The sequence below is a fragment of the Ochlerotatus camptorhynchus genome, unplaced genomic scaffold (assembly GCF_037179485.1).
Source record: "Ochlerotatus camptorhynchus isolate MF236.1 unplaced genomic scaffold, CSIRO-AGI_Acam_v1.1 ptg000250l, whole genome shotgun sequence".
Classification (NCBI taxonomy): domain Eukaryota; kingdom Metazoa; phylum Arthropoda; class Insecta; order Diptera; family Culicidae; genus Ochlerotatus; species Ochlerotatus camptorhynchus.
Genome location: NW_027040740.1, coordinates 1,452,709 through 1,480,120, shown reverse-complemented (window position 1 = coordinate 1,480,120; position 27,412 = coordinate 1,452,709). Strand labels below are relative to the sequence as shown.

The 27,412-nt window shown below is 37.5% G+C and overlaps 1 protein-coding gene across 2 annotated transcripts; it reads left to right on the top strand.

Annotated features, from left to right (window-relative positions):
• On the top strand, positions 1-25,186 carry LOC135704872 (nuclear factor related to kappa-B-binding protein). 2 transcript variants are annotated; one of them, XM_065226391.1, is made up of 10 exons: positions 1-176; positions 243-1,031; positions 7,099-7,269; positions 7,345-10,164; positions 13,886-14,900; positions 15,344-15,572; positions 16,376-16,577; positions 16,647-16,919; positions 24,603-24,771; positions 24,833-25,186. In XM_065226391.1, exons 2-10 carry the CDS (start codon positions 270-272, stop codon positions 25,030-25,032), a joined length of 5,841 nt encoding a protein of 1,946 aa, XP_065082463.1. In that variant the 5' UTR covers positions 1-176; positions 243-269; the 3' UTR covers positions 25,033-25,186. The 2 variants fall into 2 exon arrangements, with proteins under 2 accessions (XP_065082463.1, XP_065082462.1); XM_065226390.1 differs by having other exon boundaries at positions 1-186.
• Positions 25,187-27,412: the final 2,226 nt, after the last annotated feature.

Genomic DNA, 27,412 nt, shown 5'->3' with positions numbered 1-27,412 from the left:
ACTTGATAGTGATTTTGATTGCAATTTCTCGATATTCGTTTCAATAATTCAAACCAATTGCAGCGTAGTTTGTAAAAACTCATGTTCTTACTATCCAAATTTGGAGATATATATATTCAGTTGAAAACTGCCCGCTGCCGCTTAAATTTAACGACGCTGGCGTCAACATCGCTTAGGTCTGGAAAGGTAAAAAATCCATAGGTACATCTAAATCTATAAAACTTATTCTATTGTTTATTTAGTTGGAGTTATCAGATTAATTTTCAAAAATGGATCAAAGCACCGTCGAGGATGAAGAATATTCAGACTGTTCAAGGGACTCGTCATCTTCGGAATTGACAACAACTTCAGGTTCCAGCGCATCTGTTCAAGAGACTTCCAGGAAGCAGTTCGAATCGACGAAAATTACAACAGAAATCATCAACCTTCCTAAAGAGCTCTGTGAGGACAAAACTGTGTTTAAGGAATTTTTCTCTCTAGATACATGGCATAGTTTGTCAGATCCGATACGTAAGCATTTGGGGTTATTTTTACCCATGTTCACCGACAACATTGAGTTCGAAAAGAACAGTACTATAGAATCTCTGTTTAGTAATCGAATAACACGATTCGGGTCATGCCCGCTTGAAAGACTCCAACAGAGTTTGGAGGAAGGTAACTGCAGACCTGAGATATCAACATTGAATAAGAGCATTGCTAAAGCGGAGCGAAGAGAACAGCGTTTCCAAGAATCAGAAAGACTAACAGAACTAGCCCGAAAGGTGTCAGTTTCTCGTGAAAGAACTCTTCGGAAGGTCTGTCAAAACACACAGCCGAATGAGTTGTCATCAAGTCAGTATGTGTACGCCGCTAAATCGCCTCTATTTTCGTCGGCAAATGCTTTGAGAGCAAAGAAAAGATACCTTCAAGAAATTAGTTCCATCGCAGAACAGTTGAGCCTTCCCGACATTCTATCAGACGATGAAAAATGTTCCGACGCTGTGTTAAACTACATTCCCCGGAAGCAGCGACGACTTTTTGGCACTGTACAGGTGAGTTTCAGCTGCTATATAGGTATAGGGAGGGGGTGCCTAACTGACCAAAATTGCCTCGAGCTGTTATCAAAATATGAATATGTTTAAACCAGAACTTGGTCCACTTCGATTTATCATTTATAAATTAATGTGACAAGTTCAATCAATCATCAGCCGGTTAATCGAGAAATGATCTCAATTCCACAAGTCACACCGGATTTACACGGAAATTCCCTGAGATCTGTCAAATGTGAGACATTTTCCTTTTTTTCAATGTGAACATAGCATTTTTCGTTGTCAAATCAAAAACGAATCGTATATATGCGAGTAATTGCCATGTATACCGGATATTCTAGGTTCTCCAAATCGACCTGGAGTTCAGTTGATTTGTTCTACTATATAAACCAAGACTCCAATAATGTCTGTATTATCGAAATATGTACAAACAGATTCAAAGTGTCTATGTGGATTGTACCGGACCTATTGCTACGTATACAAGATGTTATAGGTTCTGAAATCATTCTGGAGATGAGATTATTTTTCTACTAGATCACCCAAGACTAATTCAATACCTGTAGTATCGAAATATGTCCAAACAAATGTGCAGTGTCGATGTGGATCATACCAACCTCCGTATATGCCAAATGTTCTAGGATTTCCAAATCGATATTTCGATACTACATATATTATCCTAGTCTTTGTTGATCTAGTAGAATAAACCATCTGAACTCCAGAACGATTTGGAAAACATCTGGTATACATGGCAATAGTTCATGCATGATGCACATAGACACTGTGCATCTGTCTGGAAATATTTCGATACTATAGACATTGTCCCAATCTCGGTTGATATAGTAGATCAAATTATCTGAACTCCAGGACGATTTGAAGAACCTTGAACATCTGGATTACTCGGAAATAGATCATGCATGATCCACATATACTCTTTGGATCTGATAGGACATTTTCCGATACTACAGACATTATTTCAGTCTTGGTTGATCTACACTGAGGAAATATTTCGTTCGAATTTCATACGAAATGCTTATGGATTTTAACCAAAAGAATTTGTTTTGAACTTCATACGATAGCATTATAGACGCACGCCTTCGTTATCGCTTATGATTTTCGCTATATATTGATATAAGTTTCATAAAGCTGTCGTATGAAAATAGTACGTTATGCTTATGAAAACCATATTTCATTCATATGGATTTTGAATGAGTGGAATACGGAATATAATCGTATCAACTATGAAACCGTGAATATTAATAGTCCTTCAGATTTTGTTTTATTTTTCATGTGAGATTAATTTAATTTAGTAAAACAAATAATTAAATAATTTGATTTGCATTGTTTATTTGATTTAACCTGCAGCTAAAATAAATCAATTGAAAAAATATATTAGTTTATATTAGCACGAGACAATGCCTGAAATATCTTTTGCTTGGTCCACGTTATTAAGGCTGCCGTATTTACACCACACTCTGTAATTTTAATAGAAATTCATTGATTAAATAGTAATATAGATGTTATTTTGTACCCGGAACATCCTTTTACACTGAATTTAGCGTTTTTTACCTCTGAACACAGGCAAAGCATCCACTGGAACCTTGAGATCCGAAAATAATTGCTGTTCGTACGCCATATTGTTTTGCTTTGAACAAACGTCATACGATCGTTTCATACGAACGACGTATAATTTGTTTCACACAAGGTAAACTAATAAAGTTCATTGTAGTCTCGTATGAACTTCAAACGCGTTTCGTATGAAAATCATAATTGAGACGTGCAATTTGTATAAGCCTGCTATGGAAAACATACGTGTCGTATGAAATAATTTTCACAGTTCAAAATGCTCGTTCATACGAAACGCATTATAAAAATCTTAATTCTAGTTTTCTCAGTGTAGTAGAACAAATCAACTGATGTTCTAGACGGTTTGGAAAACCTATAATTTTCGGTATACACAGTAAAAAGTCGTGCATGATCCACAAAGTCACATATATACGATCCGGTTATGATTTGACAACGAAAAGTGCTAGGTTCACATTAGAAAAAAATAAATAATGAAAATGTCTCACCATTGGACAGAACCCAAGGAATATCCGTGTAAATACACAACCGCGACGTGACCAACAAAAGTGACTTATGAAACTCTGGTAATTTCTTGATTATGTGCAGGGTGTTTGGTTTGAATCGGTTAAAGATTGAGAAAACTAGAGCCAAATTAACTACAACATTTAGGACAGCAAAATACGTCAGAGACGCAAAGGTAATTTTCAAGAAAATTTGCATTACAAATGAAAATGCATTATATTTTTTTTAAATAATGTTTCATCAAATCTAGGTCGGTATTTTTCAATAGAATCTCATAATTTACGGGTGTTTTATTATGTTCACTAGTTTCTCAGAATTTATAATATACATAAATAACTGAAGATGATACATTGTTATTTTAAAAAAAATCAAAGTTTACAAACGATACTTCTTTAGCTCAATCGGTAAAGCCGCAGCTACAAAGCAAGTCCATTCTGGAAGCGACTGAGGTTGATTCCCGTCCGGTCTATTAATTTTTCGGGTTGGAAAATTTCTCTATTTTTTTGGGCATAGCAAGCTCTAGTTAAAATATGAAAGTATATAGAATGCTCTCAATTAAAATATGAAAGTACTTCAAAGAACACTAAGTTGAAAGCAGCCAAAAATCTAATATGCTATAAGTAGTATCTTGAAATGCCATGTAGTAGTATACAAATTCTATTTTTTGGCAATGAAAACAGTTAATTTAATAAGTTAATAATTAGCGGATTTCTTTTGAAAAATCACGGATTTCGCTGATCAAATTTAGAAAATCTTGTAAAAGCCCTGCATTTATGGTGATCTGGTTATAAAAATTATACGAAAGATCTACTAAAGATCTATGATCTACTATTATTTAATGTATTTTGAAAAAAAAAGGATTATTAACCATAATATCAGAGCGCCAACGTCATCAGCCTAATCGAAGTAGATGAGGTTCTCCATACTGAAATGCAGCAAACTTCGAATGGTTATTCAACGAAATTTGAAAGAATAGCTCATGATCCCAGGTAGGAAAAATATCATTTGGTATTTTTCCTTCTTTTGGACTCTTGCTCTGCCTATAATCCCATAGCAGTCCCATTTGGAAAAAGTATACTAAAGTATAGGCATTGAGAAAATGGCAGTCGAAGTTACGAAGTGCAATTTCCATGTAAATATTTGATAAATAATAGTAAATTAATTGATAATTTTTTCAAGTTAAAATCTGTTGCAATGAAGCATGCATGTTTTGTTTATTTGTTATATTAGCGAATGGCAATTCAAATAGCAGACCTTTAACTTGAACTATGGGCGATTGAATTTCAGGAAGGGACTGCTATGCGATTATTTTGCTTGATGGGACAAACTGACCTGATGTTGTTTTCACATTTTTCATGATCAATATCATCAATAGTTTTATCACATAATATGAAAGTAGATGCCAATTGATAGTGGATGCATGATGAATTAGAGCGATAAGAACCCACCATTGTTTTTTCCCTCCCCTTGGCTAGTTTTTGCACCTTGTTGCTGGTGGGCGGGCTTAATTTCAGGCTTCATAGTGGAGTGTTGGAGACGGTAGGTTTATGGCCGGCATTGCTGGCTCATGCCGCGATAGAATGGCGCCATGGGCAGGCGATGGGGATTACTAAGCTTCCCCTCTCTGATGAACCACTGCATGAGAATACCAAAGATCTAGTCCAGCAGTGATAATATCACACTTGTTACTCCTTTGTGTGAGAGTCGCCTTGTAGTACGCTTACGTATAGGCACTGAATTTGGGTACGATACTGGCGGGTTTTGCCGCAAATCACTCTTATTTTATTTATTTTTACGCAGATAGATTTATTTGGGTTTGCAAGGGAATTATACTATTGAAATATTTCAGAAAGTGCCCAACAGTGCTCCTTCTGTTTACGTGACAAGCTTTCATTGTTGTTTTCATTGAGGTCTTACTCAGGGAACAATGTTAAATACTATTTTTGTACATGGTATTGTAACTAATCGTATATGTGCTTCATTTTGATTTGGGATAAGTGTTTGAACTATGGCTCGGGATTTCCACTGTGGCGTGCTTCTATTCTTACATACTCACTCATACGTTTTTTTGTGGTGTGACATAGTGGAAGCGTGTGAGCATAGTTGGAGCATATACCCTATATAATTTAAATATCAGCTAGGAAACTAACTTTTTAAATGCAGCATTTTAGTCACTTGAAGGTGTGACCTGGGTCGAACTAAAATATAATAAATAGGTGTAGGTCAAAATCAAAAGTAGTAAAGCCGTTGGTATGTGATATTGATGCATGTTTAACTTTTCGCGGCTGTCGGAATCAACAATATCTAGGGAGGAAACCAAAATTAATCAACTTGCCAACATAGGCTATCACATTTATTATGGTGGCACTCTTTAAGTGATAATAAACTGTTTTTTTTTCTCTACGGTTGTCTCGCGCGGCGTTCGCAATTTGCGCGATTTTCATATCTTACGTCATTTAGATGTTTGGCTCTAAACGGTTTTACTGAGGTCGAGGTCGTTCCTTAAGCGGTTTTGGTGCAGGTTGAACCTTTGGTGGCTGTCGGAATCAACGCGCCTACGTCTACGGAGCTTACGCAGAGGTGATGCGCAATTCGGTAGAGCTTGTCAAAGGCTTTTGAGCTTATGTAGTATAGAATTTGTTCGGTACGGTCGCGAAATCTTGAAATGATTGATACGTTCTTTAAATTAACTAATTTGATACAAAGATCAGTAGTAAATAAGTAGAATATCTAGGGAGGAAACCAAAATTAATCAACTTGCTATCACATTTATTTTGGCACTCTTTAAATGGTAATAAGCCTTTTTTCTCGTTTCGGTTGTTTCACACGGCTCTCGGAATTCGCGCGGTTTTCGTGACATACATAATTTAGATATTTCGTTTGAACCGGATTTACTTATTCAATCGGTTTACTACGCGGATGTATCTACGCGCACACTTCACATCATTTTTTCCATAACTATCTTTAAACAATACACACGGAATCCAGTGTTCTGTTTCAAAGCAGAGCAGAACTCTCAGTAATGAATTCTAAATAACTCATTCAAATTTCAAACTATTTCCAGCTTACAAATTCCATATCATTTTGTAGCATCGTGGCCATCTCAATCCAAAAAAACATCCAGCCACCTACCTCAATCTAATCATTATCCCTTCCCATGGCGATCATGTAGCCTGCATGTCAGCCATTACCCCTCCTTTACTATCGGCCTTGGATTGACTTGCGCTCTTACTACCCCACCCTGCGCTGCAAAATGAAAATGAAAATGATAAGAACCCACCATTGTTTTTCAGTGAATGTAAATTGCATTCACTGAAAAACAATAACATGTTCTGCCAGCTCTATTTCGTCATGCATAAGAGATTCAGATTTTAGTTATTAACCAAAGTTGTAGTTAATATACATAATACATCATTTTACGGTATTCTATTGATGAAAAAAGTTAGAGCCAAATGAATGTAAATGAATGCACGAAATGATAGTAAATTATTTTCCATCCCTGTGAGTAGCTCAAAATGATTTGATGAGCGAGTATGTAACGTTTTGTATTTCTCAACTACACTACTTAACAGCTACTCACCAAAGCGTTTTGAGCTGCTCAAACCAGAAACTAATAAGAAATGTAACGCACTTTCCAAATCTGCAATAATATTTAGGGGTTGCTTTAAATTTTTATCAGTTAATATACTGTAAAACAGGCCAAAACCGTTGTAACGTCAAGTAGAATGTGTCACTAGATCATGTTTCCAAAGTTTTCCATGGCTTGTATTCTGAACCTATGTCAGAATCTGGTACATCTGCAAAAGAGGTGTGTTTGCTCGATGCTGATTTGTTTTCCACGGTGAATTCTTTTCAAATGAAACTCTTCTTTCTTTCTATGTTGAAGAACAATAAACTTGAAAGTAAGAAAGTGGGCGGTTCATGATTCCAGAAACACAAACATACAAAGTAAGTTGCCTTAATCGTGATTATTTATTTTCCTTAGGGAGGTGCAGCTAGTCCCGGCGCAGATGTACGAATTGTGAACACACTAGGCTTCAAGGATGAACAAACAACGACTGGATACCTAGTTGGACCGAATGGAAAAATTTCAATAGCGGAGAGTCACTACCGAGATCTTCTTGTCCATCATAAGCGCCGTAAGTTTGAAGAACCGGTTAGTATCCAAAATCCTCTGTAATGTTATGTCCACAAGTAGTGACTAAAATATGTATTGATTTTAATTTTTCAGGATCATCCGGATCTGGATTGTCAGGAAATAAAATTAAAGGATGTTGTTGTTCGAACGCAAGCTTCATCAGGATACCGCCGTATAATGCCATTGCCAAAAGTAAATGTAGCTGAAGAAACGCTGGCCGCGGCTGAAGAGAAGATAAATCTGAGCAAATGTCAGGGTAATAATACAACATCTACTCCATCGTACCCTGAGAGCTGCTCATTGGGTGATTTAAAGATATCAACAACGAAATCATCAGTGCACGATATGATGAAGAGCGCTGATAAGAACGTGCTCGATGTGTGCAACTCAGACGAGTCGATATCCTTAAATCATACTGCAGATTCGTCTCGAGCAGCCAGTGAACCAGAAGTGTACATTAAAACCATTCGCCTTGATTCAGACAGAGAAATTGAAAACTGTAGTACGGAAATCAAAGAACTAGGCGTTTCTGATGTCGGTGAAAATAATACTTCTGCGCATTCGGTAGCCTTGATGGATGAATATACGGATAGTAACGCGGATGTTTCATCGGAAATGATCGATTCTTTTAGGCCAATCAAAGAATCCCAAATTCCGGATAAGATTGAAATTGAAACAGACGACCCAGTCGGGCGATCAACTCCGAATATAGAAAACATTCAGATATCATGTACACAAGAAGATAACAACTCTCTACTGTTGGTGAAAGCTCAAGACGAAGATCATGCAACAACTAACGTTGACGAACAGGAGCAGGACAATGCTTCAGGACAATCCACATTACACAGCTTTGAAAAATCGTCTTATGAAAAATCCATGCCAGAATTAATGCAGGCAACCCACAAATGTTTTTTGTCTCTCTTACGTGACATGTTCTGCTCTACTCCCGATCATCGTTTGACTATTGATGACTTGCAGATAAAGCTTAACGTTTGGCTTAAAACGCCTATTGCAGCACTGAACGATTGGTATTTACAGGCTGACGACAAGTGGGACGATATGCTCCAATCTGCAATTCTCTTTCTTTCGGGTGAATTTTCAGATCAACCGGATGACTTTGTCCCATACATCGAGCATAAGGTTCAGTTGAACATATACCAATGGATAGGAGCCTCCAGGGATTCAGATCACCGTCTTTTGGATCTCTGTCAGTATTGGCTTCGTCGGAGGCATGAGATGGGTATTAGAATACAATCAAAACCAATAAAAACTGCAAATTCCAAGCAAAAGTACGCTTCATCAAACAGTAGCACCACTGTAGAAGATGACGATGGTTCATCCGAAAGAACAATGTCGCCACCCCCACCACGGTACCCTACCGATTGGTCTGTAAGGAAGGCAACTGATGAAGAAGTCCAATTATTTCGGGAGCAGGAAAGAAATCGTTATGAAAATCCACATATGGCGTTTACGTACAAGCAACATTCTTATAACAGTGTTGTCGGCCCCGTTAAAGGTATTTACACACAAGTCCCTGGAATATCGAAAGCTCGAGGTCATAACATGCTGGTTGCGGATAGACCAAATTTCGTTACGATTCTGACATTAGTTCGCGACGCAACCGCTAGACTTCCTAACGGTGAAGGAACGAGAGCCGATATATGTGAGTTACTAAAATCTTCACAGTACATATCCCCAACGGCAACAGATCAAGTGTTGCAAACCATTGTAAGTGGAGCTCTCGATCGTATGCACACGGAGCATGATCCATGCGTGAAATATGACACCAAGCGAAAAATTTGGATATATTTACACCGTAGTCGTACTGAGGAGGAATTTGAAAGACTTCACCATCAATATCAAGGCGTTGCCAAGCACAAGAAACCAGTATATAGAAAGAGTAAACCAAAGGAAGCAACAGGAGCCACACCTAGGAAGGCAGTTTCTGAGCCTCTTATGAAGAGTAATTCACAATCATCGCTGGAAAATGACAGTCTTCATAGTGAACCGACACCTGAGATTGGTAGTATGTCGACAAATATGATTGAATCTCCTATCTCGGTGACTACACCGTCAATACTGGTTAAGTCCAATGTAACTACGATTGTTGCAAGCGATAAAACACCTAATAGCAGTTCACTACCATCTCTGATATTATCGCAAAAGGTGGCCGTACCACAAAACACATCGAAAGAAAATAATCCAGTGATGCAACATACACAGCCATCGGAAGAATCATCCTCTAGGATTGAACTCAAGGAAAAAGATTCTTCTAAATTTACTGTTTGTACTAGTTCACCCATCGTGTCGCAAATCAACAAGGAAACTGTACCAATTAGAATGAATTCAATGTGCAAGATTCAAGCTGTCCAATTGTCGAATACACAACCACATGCTATTGTTAGAGCGACCAAGCCGATACAAGCTTCAGACACCAATCCGGATATTGCTACTACGAAGTCTATATTGGCAAAACAAATTATCACAACAACAGTCCCTGCAAAGCCTCTAGTGATAAGTTCAACACCCAGCACGGTAGCAAGCTTTTGCAACATTTCCGGTGGAATCCCGGTGCAGGTGTCAATGGCCGGATCAGTAGGCGATGGAGATCGTATTGCGCATAGTTTTATTGTACCGGTAACTCTCAGTGCGGAAAGCGGAGGTGCGCGTGCAAGATTGGTACCGTCAACTAGTCAAATAAGCATTTCGAAACCGAATCGAGTGCAAAGTGTTCAACAACCAACACCCGTTACGGTGAAGGCTACTTCGTTGCTTCAAACGAAGCATTCAATGTCTCTGCTGTCGCAGTTACCTTCAACAGGAAAGTGCGTGGTTCAGCCGGAATCATACGTTGTAGCTACAAACAGGCAACAAAAAGTTGCGTGTGTCAGTTCCAGTAGCAGCAATACCTTGGTAAGTTTGGGCTGTTAACCCTTTATTACACAAACTAATACAAGTCACTTCTCATATAAATTCAAGCTGAACATTGCATTAGGTCCTAAGTAACATTGACAGATTCTCTTCGTCGACTTTCTCTTTGTATCCCAGGTCATGACATTTCCAGGTATTTTCAGCACACAGATCGATAAAAAAAAGCTTTTATCTACACACTCAGAAATAACTACCGACTTCGGTAACTTTTACCGAACATGCAACAATTGAACTGTTCGGTAAAAATCAAGAATTTTAATTGATTAGTTTTAAGACTTCAAAATATGGAAATCTTCATCACAATGGCAAGACTCGAATATTTAAACAAGGCTGACAGTGTTTTGAAATTAAAATTACATGAAACAGCTCTTGACAAATTCTTGATTCAACAAACAAAAAATGTTATTTAAAAAATTGTTCCGCCATTGAAAAAAAAAATTTGACCTATAATTTAAAAATAAAAATCATTTTCTTCGAATTCAATAAAAAAAATGTTAGTGTCAACAATATTTATTATTAGCCGGGAGACAACGATTTTTTTTATTGAATTCAATATAGAATATTGTTGAAATTAAAATATAATTATCTGCGTGTAATCTAGTTCCTTCAGCTCTGGATCATCTCTCACTTCAGTACGTCATGTTACCGTTTACCACGACTATCAAAGCGTCGCGCTTACTCTTATCCTTCATGTTTCACTTTTTTCTTCGTCTTTTTTATTCTTCTCTTTCTTTTTATCGTTTTTACTTTGGACATTGAATGGTGTAACCATTTCCCTGAAATTAATATACGGGTGTGGATAGAGCACGTTATCTAAAGAAGGGAATATTTTCTTATTCCGCTTATAACAAAACAAAATGAAAACTTCTTAATGGACCAATGTAGGACTCCAAGGGATTTACCATTTTTGGTCTCTATCTTTAGGTGATTTTATTTTCCCTACTTCAAAAATATACCAAAAAAACGGGCCCTTTTTCGGATATTTAATAAAGAAGGGAATATTCTCTTCTTTGAATAAGTAGGTATTTAATAAAGATGGAAATATTAGCTTTTCGAATAATTAATGAAATGTACAATAAAGAAGGAAATTTTATATATTATAAGTTAATAATTTATAACAAAGTGTCTATAATGGTCCAACAAAGTATTATTTAACTTAGATTTCGGGAGTAATAGCGAAACACTTATGTATTCTACTGTCTGCGCAGTAAAGAGAGCGAATCCAGCTCGTTGTTTATTTGTAATAGCCTACGCCAGTACGGACTTTTGAATAGAGTGTACAAACAATCATTATTCTTCGATCGTTATCACTGTACCCGAGCAGGAACGAATATCTCGATACCGTAAATTGGTAAGGATGAGCCTGACATAAGAGGTAAAATACCAAAAAATCCCACCATACCATTCCAATACCAAATTATGACATGAAATACCAAAACAATACCACACAGGTATTGTTTTGGTACCCGAATATATTTTTTTGTTATTTACAAAGTATTTTGCTTGTAATTTTTTGTATTATTCTTTGGTATTTTACATCTTATGTCATGCTGGTCAATACCAAATGTTGGTATCAGATCAGAATAAGGTATTCATTCGTTATTTTCCCCTGCTCGGGTGGTGTGTTTCTTATTTATTTATTTAAAAAGAAGGGAATATTCCCTTATATTGATTATTTTGCCTTTTCCGTGTACGCCATCCACTGCCTTCGCCGACAATCCTTTCAATGCAAGTTGTTGCTGTCTAGGTCATCCTTGCGTTTTTTGAGCTTCTCCTCTTCTCCTGGCGTATTCACAAGCAGAGTTGTGACCTATCATAAGCTGATGGTAGTAACGCTTGGTACATTCCTACACTGAGGAAATATTTCGTTCGAATTTCATACGAAATGCTTATGGATTTTAACCAAAAGAATTTGTTTTGAACTTCATACGATAGCATTATAGACGCACGCCTTCGTTATCGCTTATGATTTTCGCTATATATTGATATAAGTTTCATAAAGCTGTCGTATGAAAATAGTACGTTATGCTTATGAAAACCATATTTCATTCATATGGATTTTGAATGAGTGGAATACGGAATATAATCGTATCAACTATGAAACCGTGAATATTAATAGTCCTTCAGATTTTGTTTTATTTTTCATGTGAGATTAATTTAATTTAGTAAAACAAATAATTAAATAATTTGATTTGCATTGTTTATTTGATTTAACCTGCAGCTAAAATAAATCAATTGAAAAAATATATTAGTTTATATTAGCACGAGACAATGCCTGAAATATCTTTTGCTTGGTCCACGTTATTAAGGCTGCCGTATTTACACCACACTCTGTAATTTTAATAGAAATTCATTGATTAAATAGTAATATAGATGTTATTTTGTACCCGGAACATCCTTTTACACTGAATTTAGCGTTTTTTACCTCTGAACACAGGCAAAGCATCCACTGGAACCTTGAGATCCGAAAATAATTGCTGTTCGTACGCCATATTGTTTTGCTTTGAACAAACGTCATACGATCGTTTCATACGAACGACGTATAATTTGTTTCACACAAGGTAAACTAATAAAGTTCATTGTAGTCTCGTATGAACTTCAAACGCGTTTCGTATGAAAATCATAATTGAGACGTGCAATTTGTATAAGCCTGCTATGGAAAACATACGTGTCGTATGAAATAATTTTCACAGTTCAAAATGCTCGTTCATACGAAACGCATTATAAAAATCTTAATTCTAGTTTTCTCAGTGTATCAATGTGCTTGTCGAAGCACTCTCCATGACCATCCATCAAGTTGACGAAAGAAGTAAAACGCAACTGGAGAATGTCGTCTTCGGTGGTGATCCATCACTGATCTGGTCATTCCCGACAATCACGACACTCATCCGTGCTCGTTTTGAAGCAGTTGCTGCTTTGCTTGCTTATGTGAGTGTGTTGGTGAGTGAGTCCAACAGTTTCCGTTTAATTTTGCGCCTGTCGAGCCGAACTTGGAATGCGAAGGCATTGTTTTCATTTTCTTCTGTCGTTTAATCTGCAGAAGTCTTCACTGTTTCCGTTGTGGTGCTTTTCAACATCTGCAGCGAGTGTTACGTTTTGCCTGTGAGCAAAGACCATTACTGGTGATTGTTGTTTGCCACTACCTCTCTTTTGCGTGACAAAACGTTCTATCAGCGATAGTCGGTTGATGCGTTGACGAGTATCGGTGAGACCGTGAGTGTCATGATATTTTGCATCACTGTCCACAAGTAACAATTTGGGTTTTATGGCAGTGTTTGCAATATGTCACGAAGATCACCAAAGGACAAGTTCGCTACTCATAGTGATTTATCGTGATCTTTTCCATCACTGCTTGTAGACTGGAAGCAAGCTTTAAAACTGATAAAACATGCAATCTTATACCCAAGTCCGTACACGGATTCGGATTCTACTGCTTCGGCAAACTTTTCTCCGTGACACTTTTTTCAGTGTCTTTTCGGCTGTTTCAGCTCTTTTGTCCTGTTTCTGTTCACGGTCAGTCATGACTGCTCATGGCATATTTAATTGAATTTGTATTACTTTATACTGCCCATAAAGCATAACATGGGTCAGTTATGCTTTTATGGACAGTATACGTTTTTTATAACACTTTTATTTTTGAATATGAATCATTCACTAGATAGGTAACTGATCTGGAACACAACGAATTTCATTCTCTTTGTAGACAACATCACCTGCGGCAGTTTTGCTCAAAACGGATGGTGGAACACAGTCTTCGGGAGTCGACATCATCAACACAATAACAATGCCTAAGGGACAACAGTCTGTTTTGACTCCCGCACAGCAGAAGCAAATTTTGCAAAATTTACTTGCCCAGCAAAACAAACAGGTTTTTACATCTAAATCAGTAATTATAGGCCAATCTATAACATCAAATGCGAATACAACATGTTTTGTAAATTCTTCTAATGTAACAACAAATGCACAGGGCATACATCATGTCAAAGGGGCAAGACAATTGCAAAAAATCCCTGCTCTTACTCTTTCGTCATCTAATACCAGAGGTACTTCGACAGTGTTTCAAACCATTGGGTCGAATGTCGGTAATCCTCACGTAATACAGATTAAATCAGCAAGTAATATGCTCAGTAGTACAAGTGGCGCTAAAATCCGACCAATTATCACAACTCTCAAGGAGCATTCCCAGGCCAAACAACTGCAACAATCCTTAATTGCTAAATCTGCAAATTTACAACTGAAAAATGATGTCCAAGAAATAAATGTAGTCAAAACATCATCCAATGTAAACGTTCTATCAGAGATGTCAAAGTCTGCATCCACTATGGTACAATCGGCAGTTTCTGGAGCGTCAGTTACACACATGATGAAATCTGCTGCATCCATAGTGCATCCATCACCTAACGTGATACGTACGGTGAACGTTACTCAGGGTGCTCCTCATGTCATGGCTAAAGTCGTGAAAGGTGTGGGTGAAAATCAATATGTGTCACTAGACAGTTTGTTACCTAGACAGCAAATAGGAGATGCAGCTATAAGGTTGACAGAGCCTAAAACAATGAAGACCCAATTGATTCACTTATCAAGTAGCGGCCCTGCTGGATCACCAATCGCTCAATATGCAGTTGTTCCTCAGAACCGTAACATAATTTCAGTTGCTCAATCGTCCGGACATTGTACTACGCCAACGATAATAACAACCACTGCAAGCAGATTCACAGGTATGTATGTTGTTAACCCTTTCCTTCCTACAAGGTTTTTCGTAATAAAAAAATAGAAATCTTAGTTTCTATTCAAACCAATAGAACAAAAGATGTTAATTTTTTCTCAAATTTATGGATTGTGATGAAAAAACCGGTTTTTTTGTGGATGACTGCACTGAGGGTAAAAAATGTTACAAATATTAACGTTTTATTCATTACAACCACCTGTATCCCACTGATCTTCCGATGTGTATACAATCGTTTTGTTTATTGAAATAATCGTAATTTGTGTTTGAATCTAAAAGAAAATATTGTTAATTGCGAGTCAATAGTAATTTTGTTGAATTTAAAATCAACTTCTCTGCGTGTTAAGTTGGTACAATACCGTTAATCGATCGATGAGATGTGTTATCATATGTCATGAACGAATGAATCTGTAAGTGTTTTTTATTATATTTCAGATCCTAAGACAACCCAAATACTTGCCACAAGTCACAACACGGTAACAAGTGTAAGTCATACACCTGTAACATCCATTGCGCATCGAAATGGCGCGGAAACTGGTACTAATTTAATACAGTCTGTTCAATCGGCACAAGGCCAGCTGCAACAACAAAACGTTCCTCAAGTTGTCACGAAATTATCCGGTACAACAAAGATGCTGTCCGCGAAGGTTCGGAATGGAACCAGGTAAATATATAGGCTAACTGAAACGCCTACACTCAATAAATAAATCACATTTCAAAAGGAAAATATCCATTTGAATTTCACATAACTTTCATGTGATCTCATAATTGGGAGTCGCACTACAAAATCACATGAACCTTATGTGTCCAATGAAATTTATATGATTAACTGTACGTAGGATAAGGTGGGGCAAGATAGCACATTTATATTAATTTATTTGTTTGTCAATATCAACAGGATTAAAGCAACCCCAATGATTGCTTGCTTTTTCAAATCAGCATTGGGGCTAAATACACCGAGCTTGTTGATGTTGACAAATACAAATATAAATAAATGAAGTAGATAACCCATCTTGCCCCACCTTACCGCATTTAGGGCATAACAAGCGAATTTATAGTATTGAAAAACTCGGCATTGCCTCAATCAATTTGTATATGTATTACCAATTACTAACCCTATGCATTAGGTTAGTAATCTGTAGAATTATTGATAAAATAAATTTAATGATTGGCATTGCTGAGTTATTTAAAAACCGGTTAATTATTGTTTTCGTTCATATATTTCTGCCCTAGGGTAAATGGATGTAATGTCGGCCTAAATGCCCCTAATTTGGGTCCATACATAAATTCAGCAATCGACTAAATTTTCAATATCGATAAGTACCGTCCCAATGATAAATAGCAGATTTTTAGCAATGGGCTCAATCTTAGATCCATAGGCCAACATTAGAGCCTATGTATTTGCAAATGTGAATGTGCCATTTGGATGGTGAAAATGTGGTTATAACCATTTTTTTTCTTACTTAGTTTTATCAACTCGTCCTCGATAAATTTTGCGACTATTGGTGGAAATCCGTTGATAATAGCCAGCAAACCAGCGATCAGGTCAGAAACCATTCAGCACAATAGTACAAGCTCCGTGTTTCAAAGTTCACCCGTTTCTACTGAATCTGCCAACATCGTATACGGTAGACAAGCAGTCAAGGTTCAAGGCAACATCGTTTCACAGGTATTTTTTAAATGAGCTCGTCACTCGGAAAAAAATGATGATGAATTATGTTTAATTTCTTTGCAACAGGGTCACGTGAACATAGTTAGTGCCCAACAAGGCAGCAACACAACGCCGCAAAAACTATTGTTGAGTAATCAATTAGTAAAAGTACGAACAGTTCCCCGCCAACCACATCAAATGCAAATTTCATTTGCACAGCAACCTGGAGTAAGCACAGGATTGGGTACAAGTACTGGAATCAGTGTAGTCAAAACTCAAGGCATCACCATAGATCAACAAGAAAAATCTTTGCTTACTAATGTCTCACCAAAGCCAACAATGCTAGCAACACCCGTAAAGGTATGTTTATTTTTATTTTTAAAGATTTCTGTCTGTATTTTTCTCTTTTGGGGTTATTGTAAATGTGTACCATTGGTAAGTACACACCAGAACGACTAAAAGCACTCATAAAATAAATAACAACCAGTGGAAAATATCCATGTGAATTTTACATAACTTTCATGTGATTCCATAATTGGCAATTGCACCACTAAATCACATGAACGTAATGTGTCAAATGAAATCTATATGATTTCTCATATAGAATTTCTTATGCTATGTGCTATTCAGATAAAAATCATTATTTTTGTTATTGGAAAAATATTATTTGCGTTTCTAATAGAAACTAAGTGAAAACTTTTTTCAGTGTAGTTTTAGATACGTCATATTGCTCAGTACAACTGGTGCCCTTATAATAATAGGTCGAATACCAATAGCCCAAATGTCATTATCCCGAATGTAAAACTTGCCCGAGTTCAACATCAACTTCGAATAGGGTAAGGTAGGGCAAGATGGGTCATCTCACTTATCTTACCAATCAGGCTAAGGGCTAAGGCCTTGATGTCCTCTGCTGTCCGGAAAATATAGGAATATAGGAAAAAAATAAGCATTGCAAATTGCATCATCTTATCAATGCTGTATTTGTCTTACTATTCGATGTAGGATGCTTACCCAAGTAACAAAATTGAGATTTTATTGTGGTCTTGAAGGGGTTTATAACACTTAGAATAGACTTGAAGACCATGATCAAACCCAACATGGTGCGTGGATATTTTTTCTCTGAATTGAATTGACAATTGACAATGAAACTCAATGTTCAGTAACTGGAATCAAATTGTTTTAAAACATACACATATTCCGGATAATATAGATCATATCGATGAGCCACCAAGGGATGGTACATGTTCTGATCTTTCAGGAAAAAAATATTGTCGGAACTGGAGAATACATTCGAAAATGGCCAAAAACAACAAACTTAAAAAAAAATCTACTTTCAATCCTCTAAACCTCGAAAACGAAACGTTCCTCATGACCAAAAATGCCATTTTGCATCTTCAGATCACCATTTTAAATCGAGCCCTAATTTTGAAAAGGGTTTATAGGAAAATGTTAAGCTTATCTTCAGAAAACTGTTACTCGAGAAATTTTTGTTCAATCGGTTTGGTACCTTCGGCAATGTTGTAGGGAACTCTGAAAAAAAAAATGCATTTTAATTTTTTTTAATGAAAGTTATGATTTTTGAAAAAACTCAAGTTTTTGGAAAAATATCCAAAACTTGGTTCAATTAGTTTTTTCGACAAAATATATTGAAAGTACACCAAATTTACAATAAAAACGAACTTGTATAAAATTTTGCTAAGTCGCATCGTTTTCGAGATGTAGCGGATGTAGACTTTTTTAAATGTTGGAAGTTTTGGCCAATTTCAAATGTATTTCGCGGTTCTCGAGTTCCAACAATATTTTTTTTCCGAAAGATCGAAAATTCACCATAAAAATGCTCTTCGCAGCTCAACTATATGATATCTTCTTAAATATAAAAATAAATAACCACCATAACCCAGCAACCGCACCGGGGGTTGCTATTCAAGTGCGGGAAATAACAATCTGCCTCTCGGAGAACAGCGGGTTATCAAATTTGGTAACGCTATAGCGACCGACTAAAGCGTTGCTATTTATGAAATGTCATTTTTGTTTTTCATTTAAAAATTGTTTTAAATCACTTGCAATGATGATATATGAATGAGTTTGAATCTGGGACCAGGGACAGCGAAGCGATAAAACTAGTGAATTTGTAAAAATAGTAATCTACAGTTGTGTTTAATATAATAGCAGCGCATGCCGATTTCTATACAAAATGGTCAAATTTGACATGATGTAACATTGTTAACTTATGATCAATTGAGCTGAAACGTTCGCCACAGAACTACAAATATGTTCAATTTAACGATTACAAAATACTAAATTTTTTGAAGCACCTATTGGAAAGTGAAACAAAATTGGTAAAATTGTTCAAAATAATAGCAGTTTTTTATTTGAATTTTTATGTCCTGCAAATATTTTAAACTATTGTGTACATTTGTTCAATTTTCCATAAAAAACATTTAAAATTGTACAAATCATAATTTCATCTCTGTTTTCATGAAATAAACGTTTTGCCCAAACCCCGTCGTCATAATCGAGTACCACTTGGTTGCACATCGTTCTGCTTGAACCTGAAAAGATATAAAACAGCGCTTCTGTCGTGCCTCTGCTCATTTCCGCTTCGGATGGCGTGGCACTTGGTCCTGCATCAAGTAGGAACAAGTCAGCGGATAAAGGTGGATCACGGTGTGATCACCTTCACAACCAGCAATGGGCTGGAATGAGACTTGGTTCCCGTTTAACTAAACCGAAACGCGAAAAAGTTATACATGCAAAACAGCACGGAAAAAAAGATCGACGGAACACAAATCAAGGAAAAAAATGCATGACATACATCAATTTTGCGTGGTTCTACGTCATACTGCGGTCGTCTAGGACACAATCCTTTAATATTTTGAAACAACTTGTTGTGATGCTGTACGAATAAATTTGGATTTGGGACCAGGATGTGCACTCTGGTGGCTATACAGGTACAGGTGGTCTTAGCGCCCCTCGGTGGTACTTTGTGTGGGAGCGAGCTGTCAATTTGTTAGTTTTGTGTCAAACAGTGAAGTGGTTATTTAGCTTTAAATCTTGATTTAACAATCGAGATGAAAGTAGATGGGATTGAAAAAATATCAAATCAAATTAACTTCCATCACCACAAAGAATTACCACAAATTCGCGGAGCTCTGGCATCTTTTGTTACGAATTTGCCACTATTACAGACATTCTTAATATTCCGGAGGCCAGCAAAGTGCGCATGCCAATTCTAGATCTAAACAAATGCATCACAACGAGTGCATTAAAAAAAAAACAGTGGAGCTTTAGAATATTTTGATCGAATTGACCACTTTTAATGATATTCTAGATAGCGGTGCCGGTGGTGTAGTGGTAAGCGTGATTACCTCTCACCCCAGCAGGCCTGGGTTCAATCCCAGTCGGCGCCTCCGGGATGTTCTGAGGCATAACATCTCTGATCAGGGAAGTAAAGCCGTTGGTCCCCGGTTCATGAGTTGATGGGTCGATAGGTAGGGTCCAAGTGTGGGAGCTGCCTCCCTGGCGTCGGTAGCATTGGTGCTCAGCACGGAAAACAAGATCGACGGAAAACAAATCAAAAAGAAAAAAAAAAGGATATTCTAGATTTTTCGGTCGACCGTTCCGTGGCCAGTAGAGCGCACATGCTGGTCTCAAATCCAAATTCATCCAGCTTCACAACAATAATAATATTCAGAAATTGATTGAGCTGGGGTTTGCGGAAGAGAGCCAACTTCAAAATTTGCGATTCTTGTCGTATACAGTTTTCTAAACATACAGAACTATCAAGTAGCGATGAGTTATCGAACTGCGATGAACAAGATATCAACATGAATGTTCCAAATCAAGAATCATTAGCAACTGTACCATCAATAACATCGGCAGAAAAAATTGACGCCAATGTTGCCGAATATTCGCAAAGCGTTAATATTGAACTTTTCAACGGATCTATATCTAGTATTTGAATGGATTTATTATTCTTATTTTACTTAAAGTTCAACATTGGTTAGTCCATGAGGAAATATGCTGTTGGGTTGCGTGCGTGCGTGCGTGCGTTGCGTGTGTAACGGAGTAATTCGCATGCTGGCAACTGCCATGTATCAACTTTAACGTCTTATTCTGATTGCTTAAGTAAAACTATTTGGGGTTGAATAGTTCTCCAATCAAAGTTCAGAACAGGAATCGCATGACAATTACCATGCGCGGAAAGGAAGGATATTGTTGATTTAACATCTACTTAACGTGCGGCCAGCGACTCACCAATGCCCCCATAGATGCTACGGAGTTGGATAGTTTGGTAGGAGATGGGTCAGGATTCGCTTAAGCAGGCGATGCGACCATAGTAATTGTTTTGTTCTAGAGGAGCTAGGGAGTAAACTCACGATCTTCTACTCATTAAGCAAAAGCGGCAGCTACCAAGCTAGCCGAGCTCCTAAATTTAAATTCCAATCCTGTTTCAAATAAAATTAAGCAAACGAAAAGGAACCGTCTCAGCCGAATAATCCTATTTACTCCAGCCATATGTGATAAAAACACTTATGCACTTTGGGGGGCACTTGGCCAGTTCTGAGGCCTACTTTAACGACAGTCGATAGTCGTGGAGATTAATTCGTACTCGGGACGATTTATATCCTTCTGCAGTTAAACAAAAACTATCGTCTCTGAAAGCAGCCAACAATGTCTTCCAAACTAGCTCACATACACCCTTTCCTAAACTCACGGCTTAAAAAATTCAAACTATTGGTTATTAGCTGCACTTTATGCTCTCGGAATTCAACGATGGCGGTTTATTATGTTGTGGGAAAGCTTGGGATTAAACCCATGATAGATATTCTGCTCATTAAGCAAAACCGATCCCTCTAGGGTTATCGAGCATTTCAAAACCACAACACTCCACGGCAAAATATGATTAAGTTTTCACTTGGTACATATGTAATGAACAACAGAAATACGCGATAATTAATATAGTTTCAGCGGCTGATGGTTAATTTTAAATATACTAACGGTATTGCCTACGGCGACTACGACGGCGATTACGACCGCGACTACGACAGGGAATACGGCGGCGCCTATGACGACGACAACAGCGAATTTGTAACTTACCATTTGTCCAGGATATAACACCTATGCCCGGCACCTCCACTTGAGCTTCATGTCTGCTATCTGTCACTGTTTGCAAAAATATCTAATAGCAATTACCTTTGTTGTAATACCACCGACAAACCGACATGACACTTAATTCTGCACACTTAGAAATAACTACTTTTACACGAGACGTAATCCATGTAAAAATAAGTGTTATTAAACCGAGACATGAGCAACTCGACGAAGAGAACGTTTGATTGAATTGATTTTCTCGTTTCTTTCAACTGATTCTTATGTCAGAAGGGTCGCTTACATGTGTCGGTCTTAGGGAACCGAAATTTACACGACTTTTTCGTAGTGTGTGACTTATGCCCGAAAATCGTAAACGGCCGATTTAAATGTGCAGTGATCCGAACAGTCAAAACCATAGGTTTTTGACGTAGAACTACGTCTTTGTCGACTATACTGGGGTGCAAATCAAAAAAATATGTGTGGTGAAGGAGTGTTAGGTTTTGAACGCTTGTAACTTTGTCATTTATAGATGAAATTAAAATCCAAATACGCCAATCGATAGGATATTACATTACAAACCTGTTAAAATAAATATTTTTTCCAATTTTTCTGTAATTTAACTTTTTTAAATGTACAAATGATAATTATATCACTGATTTCATGAAATAAGCCACCGAAACTTTCAAATTTGAACAAAAAATTGCTTGAAAGACATGTTCGATGACATTCAGTTGGTGAATTACACACAACTGACGGTGAAACGTATGTGGTGCCTCTATATATGTAATTATATTACCATCCAAAGTCCATCCTATTTGACATATTCTGCACAAAAGAAACTTTTTGCTCCGCCCCATTCATAAAAAACTGCGGGAAATCCTATCAGGTTCTGAATCTGAAAAGATATAAAACAGCGCTGCTGTCATGCTTTTGCTCATTGTCGCTTCGGACGGCGTGGCACTTGGTCCTGCAGTAAGCAGGACCAAATCAGCGGCTAAAGGTGGATCACGGCGTGACCACAATGAGGAAAAGTAATTAGTAAACCCCCTTTCACATTAACCCCTCTCCCTCCCCCTTCACAACAATCTCTCCCCCCCCCCCATTCTTCAATAACCTTTCCTACCCCCCCCCCCCCCACCCCTCAACAATAACCCGACAAAGACACAGACTTTGGCGATCTCTTTTTTCCGGGAAATAAATTTGAAACAAAGCACAATCATTAGTAAAATCAGAAGTTTTTCCCTTAATTTCTTCCCACACCAAAATTTTCAAACTTGTACATATAAAAACCATGCGTGACCACACATACTATTCATTTGCGTATAAATTCCATGTGTACTTCTGAGTGGATTCTGTTTATGTGTGGTCAAATGAAAATCATGTGGAATTTCACATGGATATTTGTCAAGAAAAATGTGTAAATTGTTTTGAGTCAACCATAACCAAAACATTGAAATACTTGAAAATTTTAAGATAAAGTATAATAGTCAAAAATGCATGAAAAACATCAATTTTGTGTGGTTCTACGTCATACTGCGGTCGTGTCTAGGACACAACCCTTTAATTTTTTTTTATCACAAACCAATTCATAACTTTTGCAAGCGGGTTCATGGCTTAGCTAAATATTTCCCGCGATCACGGAGCCATATGTCAGTAGTGTGCTTTGGTCAGACATTTTATTGTTTTTGCTGTGATCTTTCATGTCGGTTTGCCGGTGGTAATACTTCCTTCAACGAAAACCATTTTTCTTGCATTGCCATGATCACCTGGGAGGAGGTACGCGTCTAGTGCTTTCCCCAGGAACCGTTCACGGCCACCAGCTACCGCCCGTCCAGACGTATCCAGCGAGGCATCCTTCAGCTTGCTCACAATCTCCGACACTGGCGAGAGACCAGCAGACGAGCACTTTTGTAAACCGTGAACTCGCTGATTCACGGCAACTTCGGCCACCGAATCACCACCAAAACTCACGACGGACACATTATCAACACTTTTCTCTAATTCTCCAACTGGCCCGTGTTCAACTCACTTCCCGAAAACCTGCCTCCCGGAAGGCAATGCAAATCGCAGGCACACTTGGTGTGTAAGCACCGACAAACCGACATGAATGATGATAGCAAAAACAATAAAATTTCTGTCCAAAGCACACTACTGACATCTGGCTCCGCTTTCGCGGGAAATATTTAGCTAAGCCATGAACCCGCTTGCAAAAGTTATGAATTGGTTCGTGTATAGCCGATCGGGAAGCAGAGTGCCAGCGCTAATCTGGAAAATGCAGCGGAAGCTATGAAAGCGAAAGCACGCACAAAACAGAGAGCAAACTTTAAACACAACCGTATCCGAAGGGGTTCGAAAAACTGCGTACAGTATAAGCTATCTTACATGATAACAAAACTGACGATTTTAATGTAATTATTGAACAGCTTACAGAGAAGTTTTCGAAAGAAGACACAACGAAAACTGAGAAATTTTAGCTCTTGACGGTTATCGATGGAGAAATGATGTACATCCGTGAAATCCTACAGTCCTTGCTGATACACATACTGATTCTTTACACTGCGATACTTTCGGCCGTGGTATGGCCACAGCGTTTTCGCGTCTGAGCTCACAATTATTATTGTCCTTATTTTTCACGTCGTTAGTTCTGCATGCTACAAGAGGTCACGGAATCCCTCATGGGTGCAGTGGGGCACTGATGATTCTCGTTACAAAGAGATCTGGATAGTTTTTCATTTGAACTAAAAATGATGCAATAGAGGAAATGTATGTAATGTCGGCCTAAGTGTCCCTAATTTGGGCCCATAAATTCAGATAGCAGATTTTTAGCGATGGGCCCAATCTTAGATCCATAGGCCAACATTATAGCCATTTCCCCTATGTATGATACAATGAATTTAGTTCAGCTTTTTAACACATGTTTTTTTCTTGCTTTCTTATTGATTACTAAAGGCAACTCAAAAAGTTGGTATCCGTTTGAATCAACCGACACAGCGGGTAGTTTTGGCTACACAAGGAGGTCAGCTAGTTACGCAACAAATAATTGTTCCGCAAGGATTTCAAGGAGGAGCTTTCAATATAAAACGGTTGAAAGTTATACCTGTGAATAGTCAACAAAAAGGTAATATCTAATTAAAATACCATGTAACACAAATCTCATCTAGTGTATTATTATATTGCAGGATCAATATTACGGCCACAAGTTGTAACAACGCAACAGAAACCTGCGTCATCCTCGATCAATACTGCTACGACGTTAGCCGTGAGTGATGCTTCTATTGAAGGTAATAATAAATTTTACCATGTTTTCAATAGCAGTGGAAGCGGTAGTAGTAATCTTAACGACAGTGTTGAGTTAAATATGGATCCAAACATGAAATAAGGATATTTTTAAAGTTTGTGTGAAACTATCATACTTGTCGAAGTGTATATTGTATATTATTTATTGATAACTGTGTAGGTTGCTTGTCAAAGTTTTATATTATTAATAAGTTGTAAATAATAAAACTTTAATGGATGAATAAAGTCATTTGATGCAAAAATATGGATTATTTTTTTTAGAATTACACTGTCATCGTATTATCAGTAGGTATACAGTCACCACAGTATTATGGATCCCAACTATGGGCCAGTTCCATTTGATTGACACGCAGAAGTGACTGGCCCATAATACGGCGGTGTCCATAAAGGTATTATAAAAATAGAAGGGTCTGTGCCTAGGGGCACGAACGGAAGCTTGACGTAGGACCGCAAGTGGACGGAACAAATATGTTGATCATTTAGTTCTTAACTCTTTCCGTTTTTGAATTGGTTGCCCTGAAACGAGCCGGTTGTTTTTCAAATGGTGGCAAAAATCAAATACAATATCATACAAATATCAATATCAAAATTTTGAGAAAAATCTGTATCATTACAGATAAATCTGTATACGAAAAAATCAAATGACCTGACAAAGAATTTCGTACTCTCGGATATAAAAAAAATCAAGTTTTACGAAAATGTGATTGTTTCTTCACTAATTTTTTTCAGGTTTATCTCTCATTATTTGGAGTTGAGGGGGGTTTTAAAAAAGATACGAAACACTAAAAAAAAACAAGATTCAGGATTTCGAGATCTTTTAAATAGTCATCCTTCAAGATTCTAAATTATGAACAAACTATTTCTGAACTTCAAATGAAATGAAAGTATATTAACGACGATCCACAGTAAGATCATACTATAGAATTTATACAGATTATTTTACAGATTTTTGTCAGCCAGAAACAGATTAACCCTTAAATGCATAGTGTTGCCATTTGGCAATATACCTTTATCTTTATCTTTCTTTATTAAAGAGACCGGCAATATACCTATGTATAACATTTTTACATCTTAAAACTGGAAACTAGCACTAAATCTTATCTAAGTATAAAAGGAATTAATCATTGCAATTGAGGATTGCAACGATTTTTGCCTGAAAATATTAATTATTTTGTTGGGCATTTGTTCCAAAGTCTCAACATTCAAAATTCTATGTACCTCGGTAGTACTGTACCAGGGAGGAAACTTCAAAATCATCTTCAGAACTTTGTCCTGAATCCTTTGAAGTGCTTTTTTCCTGGTAGTGCAAAAACTAGACCATATTGGCACAGCGTAAAGCATAGTAGTTCTAAAAACTTATTTAAGGCAAAGTTTGGATTTCATGTTTATAAGAGGATACAAACATTTTATATATTTGTTACATTTGGCTGGAATGCCCTCAATGTGATATTTAAAAGTTCTTCTTCTTCTTCTTTCCTTTATTTACGTCGGTCTCTGTTCCGCAATCTAGTGCCAATCACCGACGGACATCGATCGCCATCCATTGACGGCAATCGAATGTGCAGGAAGGCAGCTTCCACACCTGCGTAGGATATCGCACCCATTCAACAACACACATGGGCCGGGACCAGGCTTTACTTCCCTTCCGAAGGAAGACGTGACCAGAGATTTTTATGCCTCAGAAAAATCCCATCGACCTAATTTTTGGTCAAGTATTAACCCAAGATATTTCACTTGGTTTGACCAGGAAATTGGAGCTCCGTTCATAGTGACTATGTGACTACTACTCGTTTTAAAAAACGAAGCTCTAGGCTTATGTGGAAATATTATAAGTTGAGTTTTGGAAGTATTGGGAGAAATCTTCCATTTTTTGTAAACAAGAAGAGAAAATATCTAAACTTTTCTGCAGTCTGCTGCAAATAACACGAAGACTTATTCCTTTAGCGGGAATGCCTGCGTCATCAGCGAACAAAGATTTGTGGCAACCCTGAGGCAAACCAGGGAGGTCCGAAGTGAAAATGTTATACAATATAGGCCCAAGAATACTACTCCGAGGAACTCCCGTTCTACATGGTAGTCGTTCAGATTTGGATTTTGATAATTTACCTGCAGAGTTCTGTCAGTTAAATAATTTTGAACTAATTTCGTAATATAGAGTGGAAAATTAAACGTTGATGGCAAGTTCAATCCGCCTAGCTTCAGCCTTCAGTCTGATGTACGTTTCCGCCATCGTCTCAAAGTTCCGTGCCATGATGTCAATGTCATCGGCGAAGCCAAGAAGCTGGATGGACTTCCTGAAGATCGTGCCACTCCTGTCTATCCCAGCTCTTCTGATCACACCTTCTAACGCGATGTTTAATAGCAGACACGAAAGTCCATCACCTTGCCGTAACCCCCTTCGAGATTCACAGGGACTCGAGAGTGTCCCCGATACTCGAACAACGCACATCACTCGATCCATC